Raw genomic sequence first — 20,658 nt, 5'->3', positions numbered from 1 at the left:
CTTGCTGAGAATCACAAAGTGCTTGCTTATGGTCATTCCTGATAAACTATTTGCCCAGTCTACTTTACTAACTCTATCCTCATTTCATTACAATTTCCTTTATTTAAGTTAAACATAGCTGTTTCCAGTCAAACTTTCTCACTCTCAAATTATGTATTACATGCTACTTTATGATCACTATTTCCTCGGGGATTTTTTACTCTGCGATGTTTTTATTAAAACTGCCTCATTAGCCAATACCAAGATAGTCCACTCCCTGGTTGGCTCCATGACATGTTGCTTTTAATGCACTTTATAAATTCAATGGCATGTTGATTGGGTTGAAGTTACCCACAATTATTGCTCTATTCTTTTTAAATGCTCCGGGATCAGTTCCTGCAGATTGGAGGGTGGCTCATGTTGTACCACTTTTTAAGAAAGGTGGGAGAGAGAAAGCAGGAAATTATAGGCCAGTTAGTCTGACCTCAGTGGTGGGAAAGATGCTGGAGTCTATTATAAAGGATGAAATTATGACACATCTGGATAGTAGTAACAGGATAGGTCAGAGTCAGCATGGATTTATGAAGGGGAAATCATGCTTCACTAATCTTCTGGAATTTTTTGAGGATTTAACTCTGAAGATGGACGAGGGAGATCCAGTAGATGTAGTGTACCTGGGCTTTTGATAAAGTCCAACATAGGAGGTTAGTGAGCACAAATAGTCAGCAAAGTTAGGGGGCAAAGTACTAACTTGGATTGAAAGTTGGTTGGCTGAAGGGAAACAAAGAGTAGTAATAAACGGCTCCATTTTGGAATGGCAGGCAGTGACCAGTGGGGTACCGCAGGGATCAGTGCTGGGACCGCAGCTTTTTACAATATATATTAATGATATAGAGGATGGTATTAGTAATAACTTTAGCAAATTTACTGATGATACTAAGCTGGGTGGCAGGGTGAAATGTGAGGAGGATGTTAGGAGATTACAGGATGACCTGGACAGGTTAGGTGAGTGGTCAGATGCATGGCAGATGCAGTTTAATGTGGATAAATGTATGGTCATCCACTTTGGTGGCAAGAACAGGAAGGCAGATTACTACCTAAATGGAATCAATTTAGGTAAAGGGGCAGTACAGAGAGATCTGGGTGTTCTTGTACACCAGTCAATGAAAGCAAACATGCAGGTACAGCAGGTAGTGAAGAAGGCTAATAGCATGCTGGCCTTCATAATAAGAGGGATTGAGTATAGAAGCAAAAATGTTCTTCTGCAGCTGTACAGGGCCCTGGTGAGACCACATCTGGAGTACTGTGTGCAGTTCTGGTCTCCAAATTTGAGGAAAGACACTCTGGCTATTGAGGGAATGCAGTGTAGGTTCATGAGGTCAATTCCTGGAATGGCGGGACTACCTTATGTTGAAAGACTGGAACGACTGGGCTTGTACACCCTTGAGTTTAGAAGACTGAGAGGGGATCTGATTGAGACATAAGATTATGAAAGGATTGGACACTCTGGAGGCAGGAAACATGTTTCCACTGATGGGGAGTACCGAACCAGAGGACACAACTTAAAAATACAGGGTAGACCATTTAGGACAGAGATGAGGAGAAGCTTCTTCACCCAGAGAGTGGTGGCTATGTGGAATGCTCTGCCCCAGAGGGCGTGGAGGCCCAGTCTCTGGATTCATTTAAGAAAGAGTTGGATAGCGCTCTCAAGGAGAGTGGAATCAAGGGTTATGGAGATCAGGCAGGAACAGGATACTGATTAAGGATGATCAGTCATGATCATATTGAATGGTTGAATGGTGGTGCAGGCTCGAAGGGCAGAATGGCCTACTCCTGCGTCGATTTTCTTTTGTTAATTGACTCATACCCTATCTTACAGTGTAGCGACTGTGTGGGGGTCTGCACACTACTCCTATCAATGTCTTTTTACCCTTGCTGTTCTTGTCTTGCCTCCACCTAAATTTGCAACAAATTTTTAATTCAGTATGTTTTCAATTTAACCTGTCTTCAATTTACAGCGTGTTATTAATTTAGTGTCCTGTTAATTCAGTTAATTATTTTACTATTTCCTTTCTCAAACTAAGTTCAAAACCAATTTGCAGAGATTGCTTTGCCGATTGATCCCATCCCTCCGGTTTGAGATGTGATTGAGATGTGAATAGATAGCACCAGCGGAGTCAGTGATTACAGAGACAGTTGTTTATATTCCAGTTCTATTCCAAACAATACAAAATGGATGAGGAATCTGAAGCTGCTCATTGAGGACCTGTCGTGCACCATTGCTGCGGAAAGTCAAGTCCTGAGGGATGCAGAGAGATGCGTGCATTTACAAAGTGTTACCACAGGGGAAAGAGTTAACCTGTCGCAAACAGGATTGTTTTGTGAAAAGACTTAACTCTGATCTACAGCAGTGTTGGGAAGCTGGGACCTGATGGTACTGTGTAGAGAGTGCAATACTGTAAGAGATGGACCAGCAAGCACAGCAGGATATTATCAGCAAATATAACACCGATCCAGCCCCTTTTCCGGCAGACTGCGCAGTGATTGAGCGAATAAGCAAATTTGCCAGCCAGCATGACGAACCAGGAAAAAATGACCCGATTTGAGTGGTCCACAGATTGGGAGATCCACAGTGGGTTAGCTGAGGACAAGAAGTATCGAGAGGCAAAATCCCTGAACAACAAAGCACCACACATCAATAACACTGACAAATGGAAGAATAAATATGCTCTTCCATGGAGAATGTGGCAGAGGGAGAGCTGTGTACACTGACCAGTGTAGCACACAGGGAGAGCCGTGTACACTGACCAGTGCGTCACGCAGGGAGAGCCGTGTACACTGACCAGTACATCACGTGGAAAGCCATGTATGCTGACCAGTGTGTCACATGGGGAGAGCTGTGTACACTGATCAGTATATACCACAGGGAGAGCTGTGTATATTGACCAGTGCATCATAAGAGCAGTGTACACTGACCAGTGTGTTACACGGGGAGAGCCGTGTACACTGACCAGTACATTTCATGGAAAGCTGTTTATGCCGACCAGTGCATCACACGGGGAGAGCTGTGTACACATCCCGCAAGAAGGCCAATGTTCACTTAAAGGACATCACACAGCGACAGCCATCTATGCTGACCAGAGTGTCATACTAGGAGATCTGTAAACACTGGCCAGTGTAGGACACATGTTCACTGACTAATGGATCACACAGGAGAGCAGTGTTCACTGATCAGTGTGACACGGGGGAGCTGCGTATACTGACGAGTGCATCACAGAGGGAGAGTCGTGTACATCAACCCATGTGTCACAGGGAGAGCTGCATACATTGATCAGTGTGTCACAGGGAGAGCTGTGTACATTGACCGGTGTGTCAGAGGGAGAGCTGCGTACATTGATCAGTATGTCACAGGGAGAGCTGTGTACATTGATAAGTGTCATAGAGACAGCTGTGTACATTGATCTGTGTGACACAGGGAGAGCTGTGTATATTGATCAGTGTGTCATAGAGAGAGCTGTGTACATTGATAAGTGTGTCATAGAGAGAGCTGTGTACATTGATCAGTGTGTCACAGGGAGAGCTGCGTACATTGATCAGTGTGTCACAGGGAGAGCTGCGTACATTGATCAGTGTGACACAGGGAGAGCTGTGTACATTGATCAGTGTGACACAGAAAGAGATGCGTACATTGATCAGTGTGTCACAGAAAGAGATGCGTACATTGATCAGTGTGTCACAGGGATAGCTGCGTACATTGATCAGTGTGTCACAGGGAGAGCTGCCTACATTGATCAGTGTGACACAGGGAGAGCGGTGTACATTGACCAGTGGGTCACAGGGGGAGCTGCGTACATTGATCAGTGTGACACAGGGAGAGCTGTGTACATTGATCAATGTGACACAGGGAGAGCTGCGTACATTGATCAGTGTGTCACAGGGAGAGCTGTGTATATTGATCAGTGGGTCACAGGGAGAGCTGTGTATATTGATCAGTGTGACACAGGGAGAGCTGCGTACATTGATCAGTGTGTCACAGGGAGAGCTGCGTACATTGATCAGTGTGACACAGGAAGAGCTGCGTACATTGATCGGTGTGTCACAGGGAGAGCTGTGTATATTGATCAGTGTGACACAGGGAGAGCTGTGTATATTGACCGGTGTGTCACAGGGAGAGCTGCGTACATTGATCAGTGTGTCACAGGGAGAGCTGTGTACGTTGATCTGTGTGACACGGGGAGAGCTGTGAATATTGATCAGTGAGACACAGGGAGAGCTGCGTACATTGACCGGTGTGTCATAGGGAGAGCTGCGTACATTGACCAATGTGACACAGAGAGAACTGTGTACATTGATCAGTGTGACACAGGGAGAGCTGCGTACATTGATCAGTGTGACACAGGGAGAGCTGCGTACATTGATAGGTGTGACACAGGGAGAGTTGCGTACATTGATCAGTGGGTCACAGGGAGAGCTGCGTACATTGATCAGTGTGACACAGGGAGAGCTGCGTACATTGATCAGTGTGTCACAGGGAGAGCTGCGTACATTGATCAGTGTGACACAGGGAGAGCTACATACATTGATCAGTGTGTCACAGAAAGAGATGCGTACATTGATCAGTGTGACACAGGGATAGCTGCGTACATTGATCAGTGTGACACAGGGGGAGCTGCGTACATTGATCAGTGTGTCACAGGGAGAGCTGCCTACATTGATCAGTGTGACACAGGGAGAGCGGTGTACATTGATCAGTGGGTCACAGGGGGAGCTGCGTACATTGATCAGTGTGTCACAGGGAGAGCTGTGTATATTGATCAGTGGGTCACAGGGAGAGCTGTGTATATTGATCAGTGTGTCACAGGGAGAGCTGCGTACATTGATCAGTGTGACACAGGGAGAGCTGCGTACATTGATCGGTGTGTCACAGGGAGAGCTGTGTATATTGATCAGTGTGACACAGGAAGAGCTGTGTATATTGACCGGTGTGTCACAGGGAGAGCTGCGTACATTGATCAGTGTGTCACAGGGAGAGCTGTGTATATTGATCAGTGTGACACAGGGAGAGCTGCGTACATTGATCAGTGTGACACAGGGAGAGCTACGTACATTGATCGGTGTGTCACAGGGAGAGCTGTGTATATTGATCAGTGTGACACAGGAAGAGCTGTGTATATTGACCGGTGTGTCACAGGGAGAGCTGTGTACATTGATCAGTGTGTCACAGGGAGAGCTGTGTACATTGATCAGTGTGTCACAGGGAGAGATGCGTACATTGATCAGTGTGTCACAGGGAGAGCTGTGTACATTGATCTGTGTGACACAGGGAGAGCTGTGAATATTGATCAGTGAGACACAGGGAGAGCTGCCTACATTGATCAGTGTGACACAGGGAGAGCTGCGTACATTGATCAGTGTGTCACAGGGAGAGCTGCGTACATTGATCAGTGGGTCACAGGTAGAGCTGCGTACATTGATCAGTGGGTCACAGGGAGAGCTGCGTACATTGATCAGTGGGTCACAGGGAGAGCTGCGTACATTGATCAGTGGGTCACAGGGAGAGATGCGTACATTGATCAGTGTGTCACAGGGAGAGCTGCGTACATTGATCAGTGTGACACAGGGAGAGCTGCGTACATTGATAGGTGTGACACAGGGAGAGCTGTGTACATTGATCAGTGTGTCACAGAAAGAGATGCGTACATTGATCAGTGTGTCACAGGGAGAGCTGCGTACATTGATCAGTGTGACACAGGGAGAGCTGCGTACATTGATCAGTGTGTCACAGGGAGAGCTGCGTACATTGATCAGTGTGACACAGGGAGAGCTGCGTACATTGATCAGTGGGTCACAGGGAGAGCTGTGTACATTGATCAGTGTGTCACAGAAAGAGATGCGTACATTGATCAGTGAGACACAGGGAGAGCTGCCTACATTGATCAGTGTGACACAGGGAGAGCTGCGTACATTGATCAGTGTGTCACAGGGAGAGCTGCGTACATTGATCAGTGGGTCACAGGTAGAGCTGCGTACATTGATCAGTGGGTCACAGGGAGAGCTGCGTACATTGATCAGTGGGTCACAGGGAGAGATGCGTAATTGACCGGTGTAACACAGGGAGAGCTGCGTACATTGATCAGTGTGTCACAGGGAGAGCTGCGTAATTGACCGGTGTAACACAGGGAGAGCTGTGTACGTTGACCGGTGTTTCACAGGGAGAGCTGCGTACATTGATCCGGGTGTCACAGGGAGAGCTGTGTACATTGATCAGTATGTCACAGGGAGAGCTGTGCATGCTAACCGGTGTGACACAGGGAGAACTGTGTACTCTAACCAATGTGTCACACAGGGAGGGCTGTGTACATGAACCAGTGTATCACAGGGAAATTCAATTTGCTGGCCTGTTGCATCAAAACATTGCAATGTATAAACCGATTGATTTTGCTCTCCTCTGTTAACTGTTGCTCTCCTTTCTCCCTGCTCCCTCTCCCCTTTCACCTCTTGCTGCTGAATGAGACCTAAACTCGTTGTGCTAAATCTCTTCAGTGGCCCTGAACTCAACTCCCAAGTCCCTGGGCGGGTTTCCCTGTCGCAGCTTCCAGTAACAGTCCCTGGAGCAAGGCTCTGGGAGGCTGGTACCTCTTGGCTGTTTTCATGGAAGGTTAAACATTGCCTGCTCCAGGAAACTGCACGGTGTTTCTTTTTAATCCGGTGCTTTCAAAATGCAGTGACCCAGGGCACAATGTAAAGAAGCTGAAGGCAGGGGTGGGATATCTATTTGTGCTGGCCGAGTACAGACAGGTCATTGTGAATGGTGTATGGAGCACTGCACAGAGTGAGAGGGAGAGAAAGGGGCCAGCTCCAAAGGAATCCCAAACATCCAGAGGGTGGGCCTTGCTGAAACATTCCAGCTGAGCCTCAGGTATAGGATATTGGGAATATCCTCAGCCCGTCGCGGGGTGTGGGGGGTCATTTCATCAGCAAATCTTTGTACTGGGACCTGGCAAGTCTCGGTGTGAATATAAAGGGGCGGGTTGTTCCTGTTTGTCAGCCTTCGGTGGGACGGGTCTCTAACTGTGAGGAATCATTTTCTGAGCGTTGGCACTCACACCCTCCAGTTCAGACTGCAGCTAGTTTCCAAGCAAGCTCATTGTAAAGGCAGGGAGTGGTTGCCTCTCCACATCATTGCTCTGAAGTTGAAGGACCGCACCTTCATCTCAACAAATGGAATGGACAGTTCGTGACCTCTCCAGCTGAACCAGTTTATACCCTGGAAAGGCAAAAGGGCGAGATCAGACAGGAACCAAGGCAAAGTCATGCACCAATATCAATCCGCTCATATTAAACAGAACAGCACAAAATAATATGGCCATTACAGCATGGAGGGAGTCCATTCATCCCATCCAGTCCATATTATTTCTCTGTGGAATCTCACTCCCTCTGCTCTCCCTGTTACTTTGTAAGATTGTCTCTCTCTAGTGTCATTGTCTCCACCTCCGTACACCACCCCTTGTGGGCAGACAGTTCCAGGTTATTACCATTTGCTGTTCTTCCTCACGTTCATAGAATTATAACAGTATGGAAAGAGATTATTCAGCCCATCGAGTCTGCACTGACCTCCTGAAGAACAACCTATCCTGACCAGCTGCCCCATCTCTGTAACCCCACCTCTATCACAGCTAATCCACCTAACCTACACATCTCTGGATACCACAGGACAATTTAGTGTGACCAATCCATCTAATCTACACATCTTTGGACTGTGAGAGGAAACCGGGCACCTGGCGGAAACCCACACAGACGGTCACCGATGCTGAAACTGAACCAAGCTCCCGAGTGTTGTGAGGCAACAGTGCTGACCACTGAGTCACCTTACCAACCAATTTCCCCCCATCCTCAAATCTCTTGAACAAAACTCATCCCCTGTCCCACCAGCCAGCTCAAGGCAACTGATGCATGAGAACACCATCCCTGGAAGTTCCCTTCCAAGCAATTCACAATTGTGACTTGGGAAAATATCACTGTTCCTTCAGTGTTGCGGGTTGAGATTCCTGGCATTCCCTCCCTCATGGGTCTGCCGACAGCCCATGGACTGCAGCAGTTCAAGAAGACAGGTCACCACCCACCTTCTCAAGGGCAGTTACAGACGACAACAAACACTGGCCCAACCAGTGACACCCATGTCCCATTAGAGACGGTCTGGAAGGGGGGGACAATTTGACGTTGGCAGGTTGTGCCTGGCCCCTGCAGTCTGTCAGCTTGCGGACACTATCTTCACTGATTACCTGACTGTGGCGATTCTCCCCGTATTTTCCATTGAGATTAGCACGGTGACAGTTCTTATACCACCAGGCTCCCTTGTAAGACAAGGCACAGTTTGTGATTGCCACGTCATTGTCCCGGTCCTTGGTGGAGAATGGGCGTCCCTGGTGATAGGAGAGGGAGTCCCCTGTGGACATAGAAATGTACAGTCATTTACAGAACAGAATGTGACAGTTCAGCTAATTTGTGTTTCCTTGCTTTTTCGTCGTACACTTGCATGTAATTCCTTTTCACATAGAATCCCTACAGTGTGGAAACAGGCCCACATTGATCCCCCGAAGAGCAACCCACCCCAGACCTATTTCATTATCCTATATTTACCCCTGATCAATGTACCTAACCTACACATTCCTGAACACTATGGGCAATTTAGTATGGCCAATTCACTCAACCTGCACATCTTTAGATTATGGGAGAAAACGGGAGCACCCGGAGGAAATCTACGCAGACACAGGGACAATGTGCAAACTCCACACAGATAATTAGTCGAGGCTGGAATCGAACCAGGTCCCTGGAGCTATGAAGCAGCAGTACTAACCACTGATCTTCTATGCCACCTTGGTGAAAGTGCAAAATATGGAACGCTTCACAAAATGACCCATCATCCTTACGCAGGGGCCCTGATAATCTTCACTGTATCGTTCCAATTTTAGCCTGTGTGCTACTGAAGTGAGCACAATATTGAAAGGATTCTGGGTAATCCAAGATGGAGGAAGGGAAAGAAATTGTGGTTGTAAGAGGCATTTTCAGTGTTGAAGCTACTTTCCTTGAATTCTTGGTGCAGTTTGATAAGCTGCTGCATTATTTTGGAAAAAAAAATCAAAACAATAGCACTTAAAAAAAAGGCGGAAGAGAGAGAGAGCGCAGACACCATTGCAGAAGGTGAAAAAAAAACTGAGAAGTTAGCCTGCACAGCCGTGTGACCAGGCAGTGAACCTGCCCAGCTGACTGCCTCTGCTGTTTAGTTTGAAGTATCTCTGGGCATTCATGCTCTTCTAAGAAAAATAAACAAACAGTGAACTTCACCACTGACCTTGGAGGAACCTGTGTGCAGGATGCTTATCGCAAGACTACAGATAAGTGGCTTATTTTTGAAGTGTAACCTTATTGTTTTTTATTTATAAACCTACACTAGTAAGTAGAGTGTTTTTTTTAAAGATTATATGCTTTATTGTGATCTGTCTCTTGATTAAACATTAAAAATATAAAACTCGATACTAAGTTATCCTGCAGCAGTGCTTTTAGAGCAGCAAGATTAGATTAGATTCCCTGTAGTGTGGAAACAGGCCCTTCAGCCCAACCAGTCCACGCTGAAGAGTAACCCACCCAGACCCATTTCCCTCTGATTAATGCATGTAACACTATGGGCAATTTAGCATGGCCAATTCACCTGACCTGCATATCTTTGTGACAGTGGGAGGAAACCAGAGCACCCGGAGGAAACCCATGCAGACACGAGGAGAATGTGCACAGTCCACACAGACAGTTGCCCGAGGCTGGAATCGAACCTGGGTCTCTGGCATAATAAGGCAGCAGTGCTAACCACTGAGCCACCCCAAAGATTGTGCTATTTTCTGGGTCTGTAGATTGTTAAGGTGCAAAGATGGCCTTTAGCAGAGGGATGTGCTCTTCCTGACGGATGTGGGAGATTAGGGAGAATTTTGGTGCTACTAATGATTATATCTGCAGGAAGTGTGTTTGGTTGCAAATCTTATTGGATTACATGGATCAGTTGGAGCGGCAGTTAGAGGCAATTAGGATTTTACAGGAGCTGGGGGTGTGATGATGGTAGATATAGGAAGGGATAAAAAAGCGCAGATACAGTCAGGTGGATAGATTACCTCCAGGAAGGGTAGGAGGGGTGGGCAGGTAGTGCAGGAGTCTCCTGTGGCTATACCCATTTCAAACAGGAATGCTGGTTTGGAAAATGTAGGGGCGGATGGGCTCTCAGGGGAATGTAGCACAAATAGCCAAGTTTCTGGGACTGGCTCTACTCTAATGAGGTTCAACGTGATCGATTGTGATAGGGGACCGTCTAGTCAGAGGCACAGACAGGTGTTTCTGCAGCCAACAATGAGACATCGGAATGGTGTGTTGCCTCCCTGGTGCCAGATTAGACTTACAGTGTGGAAACAGGCCCTTCGGCCCAACAAGTCCACACCGACCCGCCGAAGCGCAACCCACCCATACCCCTACATTTACCCCTTACCTAACACTACGGGCAATTTAGCTTGGCCAATTCACCTGACCCACACATCTTTGTGACTGTGGGAGGAAACCGGAGGAAACCCACGCAGACACGGGGAGGACGTGTAAACTCCACACAGTCAGTCGCCTGAGTCGGGAATTGAACCCAGATCTACAGGCGCTGTGAGGCAGCAGTGCTAACCACTGTGCCACCGTGCCGCCCAGGATGAAGGATATCTCAGAGAGGGTGCAGAGTATTCTCAAAGTGGGAGAGGGACCAGCAGGAGGTCATTGTTCACATTGGAACTAATGACACAGGAAGGGGACGGGATGGGAATCTGAGGACAGAATATAGAAAGTTAGGTAGGAATTTAAAAAGTATTCCTCGAGGGTAGTAATATCTGGTTTACACCCAGTGCCACAAGCTAGTGAGAGTAGGAATGAGAGGATAGAGCAGATGGATGTGTGGCTGAGGGGCTGTTATAGGGGAGAAGGATTTACATTTTTGAATCATTGGAATCTCTTCTGGGGTAGAAGTGACCTGTATAAGAAGGACGGATTGCACCTGAATTGAAAGGGGACTAATATACAGGCAGGGAAATTTGCTAGAACTGCTCAGGAGGATTTAAACTGGTAAGGTGGAGGGGGTGGGGTGGGACCCAGGGAGATAGTGAGGAAAGAGATCAATCTGAGACTGGTACAGTGTGAAAAGGAACAAGTCAAACAGTCAAGGCAGGCAGGGACAAAGCAGAGAACAAGGTAGGACTGATAAATTAAACTGCATTATTTCAATGTGAGAGGCCTGACAGGAAAGTCAGATGAACTCAGGGTTTGATTGGGAACACGGGACTGGGATATCATAGCAATTATAGCAACATGGCTCAGGGATGGATAAGACTGGCAGCTTAATGTTACAGAGAATGGATGCTACAGGAAGGGTAGAAAGTTGTCAAGAGAGGAGGGGGAATTAGGGATTTGATTACGGATTATGGCTGTATTTAAAGAAGATATTTCTGGAAGTACACTAAGGGAAGTTATTTAGGTAGAACTGAGAAATAAGAAAGGGATGATCACTTTATAGGGATTGTATTATAGCCCCCCAATAGTCAACGGGAAATTGAGAAGCAAATTTGTAAGAAGATCTCAGTTATCTATAAGAGTAATAGGGTGGTTATGGTAAGGGATTAACTTTCCAAACATAGACTGTGACTGCCATAGTGTTAAGGGTTTAGATGGAGAGGAATTTGTTAAGCATGTAAAAGAAAAGTTTCTGATTCAGTATGTGGATGTACCTACTAGAGAAGGTGTAAAACTTAACCTACTCTTGGGAAATAAGGCAGGGCTGGTGACTGAGGTGTCAGTGGGGGAGCACTTTGGGGCCAGTGATCATAAATCTGTTAGATCACTGGATCTAAAACTTAAAGTTTTATTTTGAGGAAGGCCAATTTTGATGGTATTAGGCAAGAACTTTCAAAACTTGATAATGGGTGAATATTCACAGGTAAAGGGACGGCTGGGAAGTGTGCAGCCTTCAAAAACGAGATACTGAGAGTTCGGAGACAGTATGTTCCTGTTAGGGTGAAGGGCAAGACTGGTAGGTGAAGGGAATGCTAGACGACTAGAGAAATCGAGGTTTTGGTCAAGATAAAGAAGGAAACATGTCAGGTATCAAGTGAATCCCTAGATAAAGGCAGTAGAAGCATACTCAAGAGGGAAATCAGAATGGCAAAATGGGGACATGAGATAGCTATACCAAATAGGGTTAAGGAGAATCCAAAGGGATTCTACAAATACATTAAGGGTTAAGGGGTAGCTAGGGAGAGAGTAGAACCCATAATGATCTGCCCATGTGTGGAACCGCAGAAGGTGAGGGAGATCCTAAACGAGTATTTTGCATCAGTGTTTAAAGTGGAGAAGAGCATGGAAGCTACAGAAATTGGAAAAATAAATAGCAAAATCTTCAAAAACATCCATGTAAGAAAGGAGGAGGTGCTGGACATCTTAATACACAGTAAGGTGGATAAATCCCTAGGACCCGATCACGTGTACCCTGGAACATTGTGGGAAGCTAGGGAAATGATTGCTCGGCCTGTTGCTGAGCGACTTGTATCATCGATAGTCACAGGTGAGGTGCCGGAAGACTGGAGGTTGGCTAACGTGGTGCCACTGTTTAAGAAGGGCGGTAAAGACAAGCCAGGGAACTATAGACCAGTGAGCCTGACGTCGGTGGTGGACAAGTTGTTGGAGGGGATCCTGAGAGATAGGTTTTACATGTATTTGCAAAAGCAATGACTGATTGGGGTAGTCAGCACAGCTTTGTGCATGGGAACTTGTGTCTCACTAGCTTGATTGAGATTTTGAAGAAGTAGCAAAGAGGATTGATGAGGGCAGAGCAGTAGGCGTGATCTATCTGGACTTCAGTAAGGCGTTTGACAAGTTCCGCATGGGAGGCTGGTTAGCAAGGTTAGATCATGTGGAATACAGCTAGCAATTTGGATACAGACTGGCTCGAAGGTAGAAGACAAAGGGTGGTGGTGGAGGGTTACTTTTCCGACGAAAGGCCTGTGACCAGCACTATGCCACAAGGATCCACTGGGTCCACTGCTTTTTGTCATTTATACAAATGATTTGGATGAGAACATGGGGGGATGGTTCATAAGTTTGCAGCTGACACCAAAGTCGGAGGTATAGTGGACAGCGAAGAAGGTTATCTCAGAGTACAACGGGAGTTTGATGAAATGGGCCAATGGGCTGAGGAGTGGCAGATGGAGTTTAATTTGGATAAAACTGAGGTGCTGCATTTTAAAAAGGCAAATCAGAGCAGGACTTATACATTTAACGGTAAATTTCTGGGGAGTGTTGCTGAACAAAGAGTTCTTGGAGTGCAGGTTCATAATTCCTTGAAATTAGAAACAGGATAGTGAAGAAAGCGTTTGGATGCTTGCATTTATTGGTCAGTGCATCGAGTACAGGAGTTGAGAGGTCATGTTGCGGCTGTACAGGACATTGATAGGCCACTTTTGGAATACTGTGTTCAATTATTGTTTCCTTCCTATTGGAAGGACGTTGTGAAACTTGAAAGGGTTCAGAAAAGATATAGAGGGATGTTGCCAGGTTAGAGCATTTGAGCTATAGGGAGAGGCTGAACAGGCTGGGGCTGTTTTCCCTGGAGCATCAGATGCTGAGAGGTGGCCTTATAGAAGTTTATAAAATCATGAGGGGCATGGATAGTGTGAATATCCAAGGTTGAGAGAGCACAGGTTTAAGGTGAAAGGGGAAAGATTTAAAAGGGACCTCAGAGGCAACGTTTTCATGCAGAGGATGCCTGTATGGAATGAGCTGCCAGAGGAAGTGGTGGAGGCTGGTACATTTACAACATTTAAAAGGCATCTGGATGGGTATGTGAATAGGAAGGGTTTAGAGGGATATGGGGCAAATGATGGAAAATGGGACTAAATTAATTTAGGATATCTGGTCGGCATGGATGAGTTGGATCGAAGGGTCTGTTTCCATGCTGTACATCTCTGTGACTCCATGACTTATGCCCTCTTGAAAGCATTGACTGAAATTGCCTTTCCCACACTCCGAGGCACTGCATTCCAGCTTCCAAACCATTCCCTGCGGGAGAAAGTTTGTCCTCGTGTCACCGTTCCTTCTTTTATGAATCACCTTAAATCTGTCCTCCACTATTCCCAGCCCTTCCTCCAAGGGAACAGTTTGTCCCCAACTTCTCGGTTCAGTCCATTCCTGATTTTCAACCAAATCTCCTCCACAGTTTTCTTCTCTCCAGGGAAAGCAGTCCCAGCTTCTTAATCTATCCTCATCAGGGAAGTTTCTCATTCCTGGTACGAATCTGATAAATAGTTTCTGCATGATTTCCGATGCATTCACATTCTATAACATGGAGTCAACAATGCTGCATAATACTCCAGTTGAGGTCTACCTGTTGATTATATACAAGGTCAATATCACCTCCCTGCTCCTGTGTTCTGTGCCCTAATAGAATGGAATAGCCTTTATTGTCAAGTGTACTTGAATGAGTGCAGGGAAAAGTTTGTAGTATCACCTCTTGGCGCCATCTTCAGGACAGAGTATCTCAGTACAATTACCTTAAATGTTAGCACGAAATTTAAATTGTTAAAAAAAAATTAGGATGGGAATATAGAGTGAGAATAAAAAGAAAGCAGGAATCATCAACAGGCCCACTGATGATGTTACCTGGTAGGGTGACGAAACGTCTGGAAATGAACCTTCTAGCTCAGCGAGCAAACCTACATCCAGAGCCTCAACCTGAGCTACAAATCTTCTCAAAATAAGCGTCTATAAAATATTCAAGTTATAGTCCTCGTCGTTCTTTTCCAAAATGGGTCTGTGCCCTCTGAGCTTCAGAACACCAAGCCACGCAGCCTCCACTCGCTGGCCTCCATCCAGGGCTTGCTCTGCTCCCGCTCTGGGCTCCGGCCCACAACTCAACCCTTGTTCACTGTGTTCCTGCTCCAGGACTTGGCCCGCACCAGTTTTGCTGTTGCTCCAAGCATCAAGGACACTGTTTGCTTTATTAACTACTCTGTTTACTTGTTCTAACACCTTCAGTGATTTATGCACATGTACACACAACTCCTTCAGCTCCATTTAAAATTGTACCACTACTTAATACGGGTTTTCAATGTTTTTCCAACCAAAATCAACCACTTCATACTTCTGTGGATTAAATTCTTTCAGTAATGTGTCCAACCATTGCACCAAGCTATTTGTGTCATTGTGCAGTTCAATTATTTGAAATATATCCTGTGTGACAAGCTTGTACAGTAAGGATTAACATGCAAAATGGATGTTTTTATTAAAAATAATTATTATATCCCAGCCTAGAACCTATCTGATGTCCTAAGGGAGATCTGGCCTACAGATGACTCCAAACGCACAGTAATAGGGTTGACTTAATTGCCCTCCAAAATGGCTTAGCAAGGCACTTAGTTCACAGACAATTATGGGTGGGCAACAAATGCTGTTGCTCTCACATTTCATGAAAGAATCAAGAAAAAGAGGTTGTGACGTATTGCTTCCATTTGACTTTGAATCACCCGTTGCATTGTTTAATAAACTTTAGTATTTTATTGTCTCAGAATCTTATATATCACAGACTTGAGAAACTGACTCTGTATGCCCTCTGGTTGGGATGTACATTACTGAGGAGGCTCTACTGGAGCATTATCGTATTCAGTAACATTACAATCTGACTTTAACTTGCAAAAATAGCTGTCCGGTTGAGGGTAATAATCTTGGCTGGCTCTTTTCCCTTGGGAAAGGATTCCACCAGCCTTTCAGATCCACCAGCCTTTCTCTACCTTAGGCTGATTGGAACTATCGGAGAGATATTCTTGATTGGGATTGTCCCAAAAAAGGGGCGAGGATTACAATAGACTACAGGTCTACGTCATGAATAAACATCAGATCCTCATTATTTTCATAGTTCCACCGTCATTGGCTTGTCTGCAAATTAGCTAAATATTAATCTCCTCCAACTCCAAATATTTAAGTATCCTTCCTGGAACTTGACTGCATGACCTCAGTCACTGGTAACAACATGTACCCAGCACACACACACACACACACACACACAAAAACACACTCTCTCTCACACACACACACACACAAACACACACACATGACAAATACAGATAGGTTGACACAAATATTGTGAGTGAAAAAATATAGAATCACAGATTGGCCATTCAGCTCACTGTGCCTGCAATAGCCTTACTATCTACTTCACCTCTATAACATAGAACATAGAACGCCACACCACAGTACAGGGCCTTAGGCCCTCGATGTTGCGCTAACCTGTGAAGTTAACCTGATGCCCTTCTAACCTACACCATTCCATTATTACCATATGTATGGCCAATGCCCATTTAAGTGCCCTTAATGTTGGCGAGTCTACGACCTTTGCAGTCAGGCCATTCCACGCCCCTACTACTCTGGGTAAAGAAACTACCCTGATATCTGTCTTAAATCTATCACCCCTCAATTTAAAGCTACGTTCCCTCATGTTAGCCTTCACCATCCGAGTAAAAAGGCTCTCACTATCCACCCTATCTAACCCTCTAATTATTTTATACGTCTCGATTAAGTCACCTCTCAATCTTCTTCTCTCTAACAAAAATAGCTTCAGGTGCCTCAGCCTTTCCTCGTAAGACCTTCCTTCCATACTAGGCAACATCCTAGTAAATGTCCTCTGAACCCTTTCCAAAGCTTCCACATCCTTCTTATAATGCAGTGACCAAAACTGTATGCAACACTCCAGGTGCAGCCTTACCAGTGGCTTGTACAGCTGAAGCTTCTGGCTGCGAAACTCAATCCCCCTATCAATAAAGGCCAACACACCATTTGCCTTCTAACAACCCTATCAACGTCAGTGGTAACTTTCAGAGATTTATGCATCTGGATACTGAGATCTCTCTGTTCATCTACACTACCAAGAATTTTACCATTAGCCCAGTACTCTGCATTCCTGTTACTTCTTCCGAAGTGAACTACCTCATACTTCTCTGCATCAAACCTCATGCCAATCTCCTGTTAAGTAGCTGGGTTCTTACTACCCATAACAGGTGGTGGTGGAGGGTTGTGGTTTGGGCTGGAGGACTTGTAACCAGCGGTGTGCATCAAGGATCGGTGCTGGGTCCACTGCTTTTTGTCACTGAGATAAATGATTTAGATGTGAATATAGATGGTATGGTTAGTAAGTTTGCAGACATCATTGAGGGTGGCACGGTGGCACAGTGGTTAGCACTGCTGCCTCACAGCGCCAGGGACCTGGGTTCAATTCTCGCCTCAGGCGACTGTCTGTGTGGCGTTTGCACGTTCTCCCCGTGTCTGCGTGGGTTTCCTCCGGATGCTCCGGTTTCCTCCCACAATCCAAAGATTAGATTAGATTAGATTAGATTACTTACAGTGTGGAAACAGGCCCTTCGCAACCCACCCATACCCCACAAAGATGTGCGGGTCAGGTGAATTGGCCATGCTAAATTGCCCGTAGTGTAAGGTAAGGGGTATGGGTGGGTTGCGCTTCAGCGGGTCGGTGTGGACTTGTTGGGCCGAAGGGCCTGCTTCCACATTGTAAGTAATCTAATCAAAGTTGGTGGACAGAGAAGAAGGTTATCTCAAAGTACAATGGAACCCTGATCAGATGCGTCAATGGGCCAAGGAGTGGCAAATGTCATTTAATTCCGATAAATGTGAGCTGTTGCATTTTGATAGGCAAATCAGGGCAGAATGTATTCACTTAATGGTCAGGTCCTGGGGAGAGTTGCTGAACATACAACCTGGAGTGCAGGCTCATAGTTCCTTGAAAATGGAGTCGCAGGTAGGCAGGGTGGTGAAGAAGGCATTTGGTATGCTTGCCTTTATTGGTGAGTGCACTGAGTATAGGAATTGGCAGGTTATGTTGTGCCTGGACAGATCATTGAATAGGCTGCTTTTGGAGTATTATGTTCAGTTCTAGTCTCCCTGCTATAGGAAAGATTTTTTTTTATTATTAGATTCCCTACAGTGTGGAAACAGACCTTTCAGCTGAACAAGTCCACACCGACCCTCCGAAGAGTAACCCACCCAGACCCATTTCCCTCTGACAAATGCACCTTACACTATGGGCAATTTAGCCTGGCCAATTCACCTGATTGGCACATCTTTGGACTGTGGGAGGAAACTGGAGCATCCAGAGGAAACCCATGCAGACATGGAATAATGTGCAAACTCCACACAGTCACCTGAGGTTGGAATTGAACCTGGGAACCCTGGTGCTGAGAGGCAGCAGTGCTAATCACTGAGCCACCGTGCCGCCCCATTTTGTGAAACTTAAAAGGGTTCAGAAAAGATTAACAAGGATGTTGTCAGGGTTAGAAACTTTGAGCTAGAGGGAGAGGCTGAACATGCTGGAGCTATTTTGCCTGGAGCATTGGAGGCTGAGAGGTGATCTTATAGAGGTTTATGAAATCATGTGGGGCATGGATAGGGTAAACAGATAAGGCTTTTCTTCCCCAGAGTAGTGGAGTCCAAAACCAGAGGGTATAGGTTTAAGGTGAAAGAAGAAAGATTTAAAAGGGACCCAAGGTGCAACCTTTTCACGCAGAGGGTGGTGCTTGTGTGAAATGAGCTGCTAGGTGTGTTGGTGGAAGTTGGTACAATTACAACATTTAAAAGGCATCTGGATAGGTATACAAAGGTTTAGAAGGATATGGTTCAAATGCTGGCAAATGGGACTAGGTTAATTTGATTTCTGGTCCCATGGACAAGTTGGACCGAAGAGTCTGTTTCTATGCTGTACATTTCTATGACTCTATCCAATGCCCTGTTGAATCCCTTCATTGAGCCTGTCCCCACCACATTTTCAGACAGTGCATTCCTTACCCTAACTACTCACTGACTGAATGTTTTTTTTTCTCACATCACTTTTGTTTCATTTGCACATCACTTTAAATCTGTGTCCCCTTGACAAGTGGGAACAGCTCCTCCCAATGTACCCCATCCAGCCAATTCATGGTTTTGAAAACTTCTATTAAATCTCAATCTTGGCCACCTTCCCTTCGTGGGGAATAGTTCCAATTTATCCTCATCACTGAAGTTTCTCATTTCTGGAACCGTTCTTGTAAATCACTTCTGCACCGTCTCCAATATGTTCACATCTTTCCTACAATGTGTGCACAATACTCCAGCTGAGGTCTAACAAGTGTCTTGCACTAGTTCAACATCACCTCCCTGCTCTTGTACTCTATGTCTCTGCTAATAAAGCCAAGAACATTGTGTGCTGTATTGAATGCTCTTCAATGAGCTGTGCACACCAAATGCCGGATGAATAGTAAATGTGGGAATGGGGAGTGTGGATCTGGATGGCATGCTTTTCAGAGGGTTGGTGCAGACTTGATGGGCTGAGTGGCTTCTATCTGCATTGTCAGGATTCTAAAGATCTGAAGTCCAGACCACAAGGTGGAGCACTGTTTATCACAGTCTTTTTGATTGTCTCAACATTACTAAAATGATGTCTGGAGGATAATAGCTTTTCTTCATTTCACGAGTTGATCAGCTGGATCGATATCTTTTTTTGGGCTAGAGTTCTTTCTTGAATCTTTTTGTTTTTTTTATCTTTTTAATGTTTTTAAAAATCTTTTTACTCAAATAAAGAGAAGTGAGAGGTGATACATTCTGTCTGCAGGCTCTGAGTATTCCTCCTCCTGTCACTTCAGTATCTTTTTAACACTCTGCAGCCCAGCCACAATTAGATTATTCCTCACTCAAAAGCCTCTCAGTGCTGCTCAATTAACTGCTTTAACAAAGTAACACTGCTTGGCCCTATCCAAAACTAACAGACTGGGTTTTCCAGTTGCCCATCTCTCCTGGTATTTCAGCTAAAGCAGTTCAATTCCCATTTTAGTTTCTAGTCAGTTCTCATCTTTGTTGCTTTCCTGGTGTTCGACAAGATGTTTGCCAAAACTTGCTTCCACAGCCAGGTTTCCTCAGCGACTGCCAGTGACTCAGACTTACCCCACATGGATTTCAACTCAACTTCCACCCTTCCTGTTTCAAATCCGCCCGGGATTACAAGTATCCCCAATGCATACAATGTTCTTCAGACTGCTGCTCCCGCCACGTTCTGCGATCCACAATCAACGCAATGTGTCATCACATGCGCATACTTGAGTCCACGCTAAAGCAATATCGACTCATCCCTCTCAAAGCTAGTTTCACTTCATCCTTCGCCTCATCTGTCACCTCAACTAAAGATATTTTCTTATGGACACCAAGGCTCACAAGTCCCAACAATTTATGGATTCCAACATACATTACGTGGGCCGTTCCTTGGCACCCACCCCTTCCCAGCCCTCATATGCCACCACTTCCTATTTCCCTGAGGCCACATCCCCAATCTCTGCTCTTGCCATGTTTTCACTATACCTCCTCCAGCCTCAGGTGACTGTCTGTGTGGAGTTTGCACATTCTCCCCGTGTCTGTGTGGGTTTCCTCCGGGTGCTCCGGTTTCCTCCCACAGTCCAAAGATGTGCAGGTTAGGGTGAATTGGCCATGCTAAACTGCCCGTTGTGTTAGGTGCATTAATCAGTGGGAAATGGGTCTGGGCGGGTTACTCTTTGGAGGGTCGGTGAGGGCCTGTTTCCACACTGT

The 20,658-nt window shown here is 45.7% G+C and overlaps 1 protein-coding gene and 1 non-coding gene across 2 annotated transcripts in view; both read right to left on the bottom strand.

Moving 5' to 3' along the window:
- Window positions 1-7,123: 7,123 nt before the first annotated feature.
- Window positions 7,124-20,658, bottom strand: part of tnr (tenascin R (restrictin, janusin)) — a 201,861-nt gene continuing 188,326 nt past the window's right edge. Inside the window, exons 20-21 of the mRNA XM_060830044.1 lie at window positions 8,262-8,425; window positions 7,124-7,246 (exon numbers count right to left, since the gene is read on the bottom strand). Of these exons, the coding sequence (XP_060686027.1) occupies window positions 7,124-7,246; window positions 8,262-8,425 (287 nt within the window). The remainder of the gene's footprint in view (window positions 7,247-8,261; window positions 8,426-20,658) is intronic.
- Window positions 8,869-8,975, bottom strand: LOC132819217 (U6 spliceosomal RNA). The gene has a single exon (XR_009645056.1). It is a non-coding gene; the product is annotated as a U6 spliceosomal RNA (small nuclear RNA).

The sequence above is a fragment of the Hemiscyllium ocellatum genome, chromosome 9 (assembly GCF_020745735.1).
Source record: "Hemiscyllium ocellatum isolate sHemOce1 chromosome 9, sHemOce1.pat.X.cur, whole genome shotgun sequence".
In the NCBI taxonomy this organism is placed as follows: domain Eukaryota; kingdom Metazoa; phylum Chordata; class Chondrichthyes; order Orectolobiformes; family Hemiscylliidae; genus Hemiscyllium; species Hemiscyllium ocellatum.
Note: the sequence above shows the minus strand (reverse complement) of the source record. Positions and strands in the feature narration are given on the sequence as shown.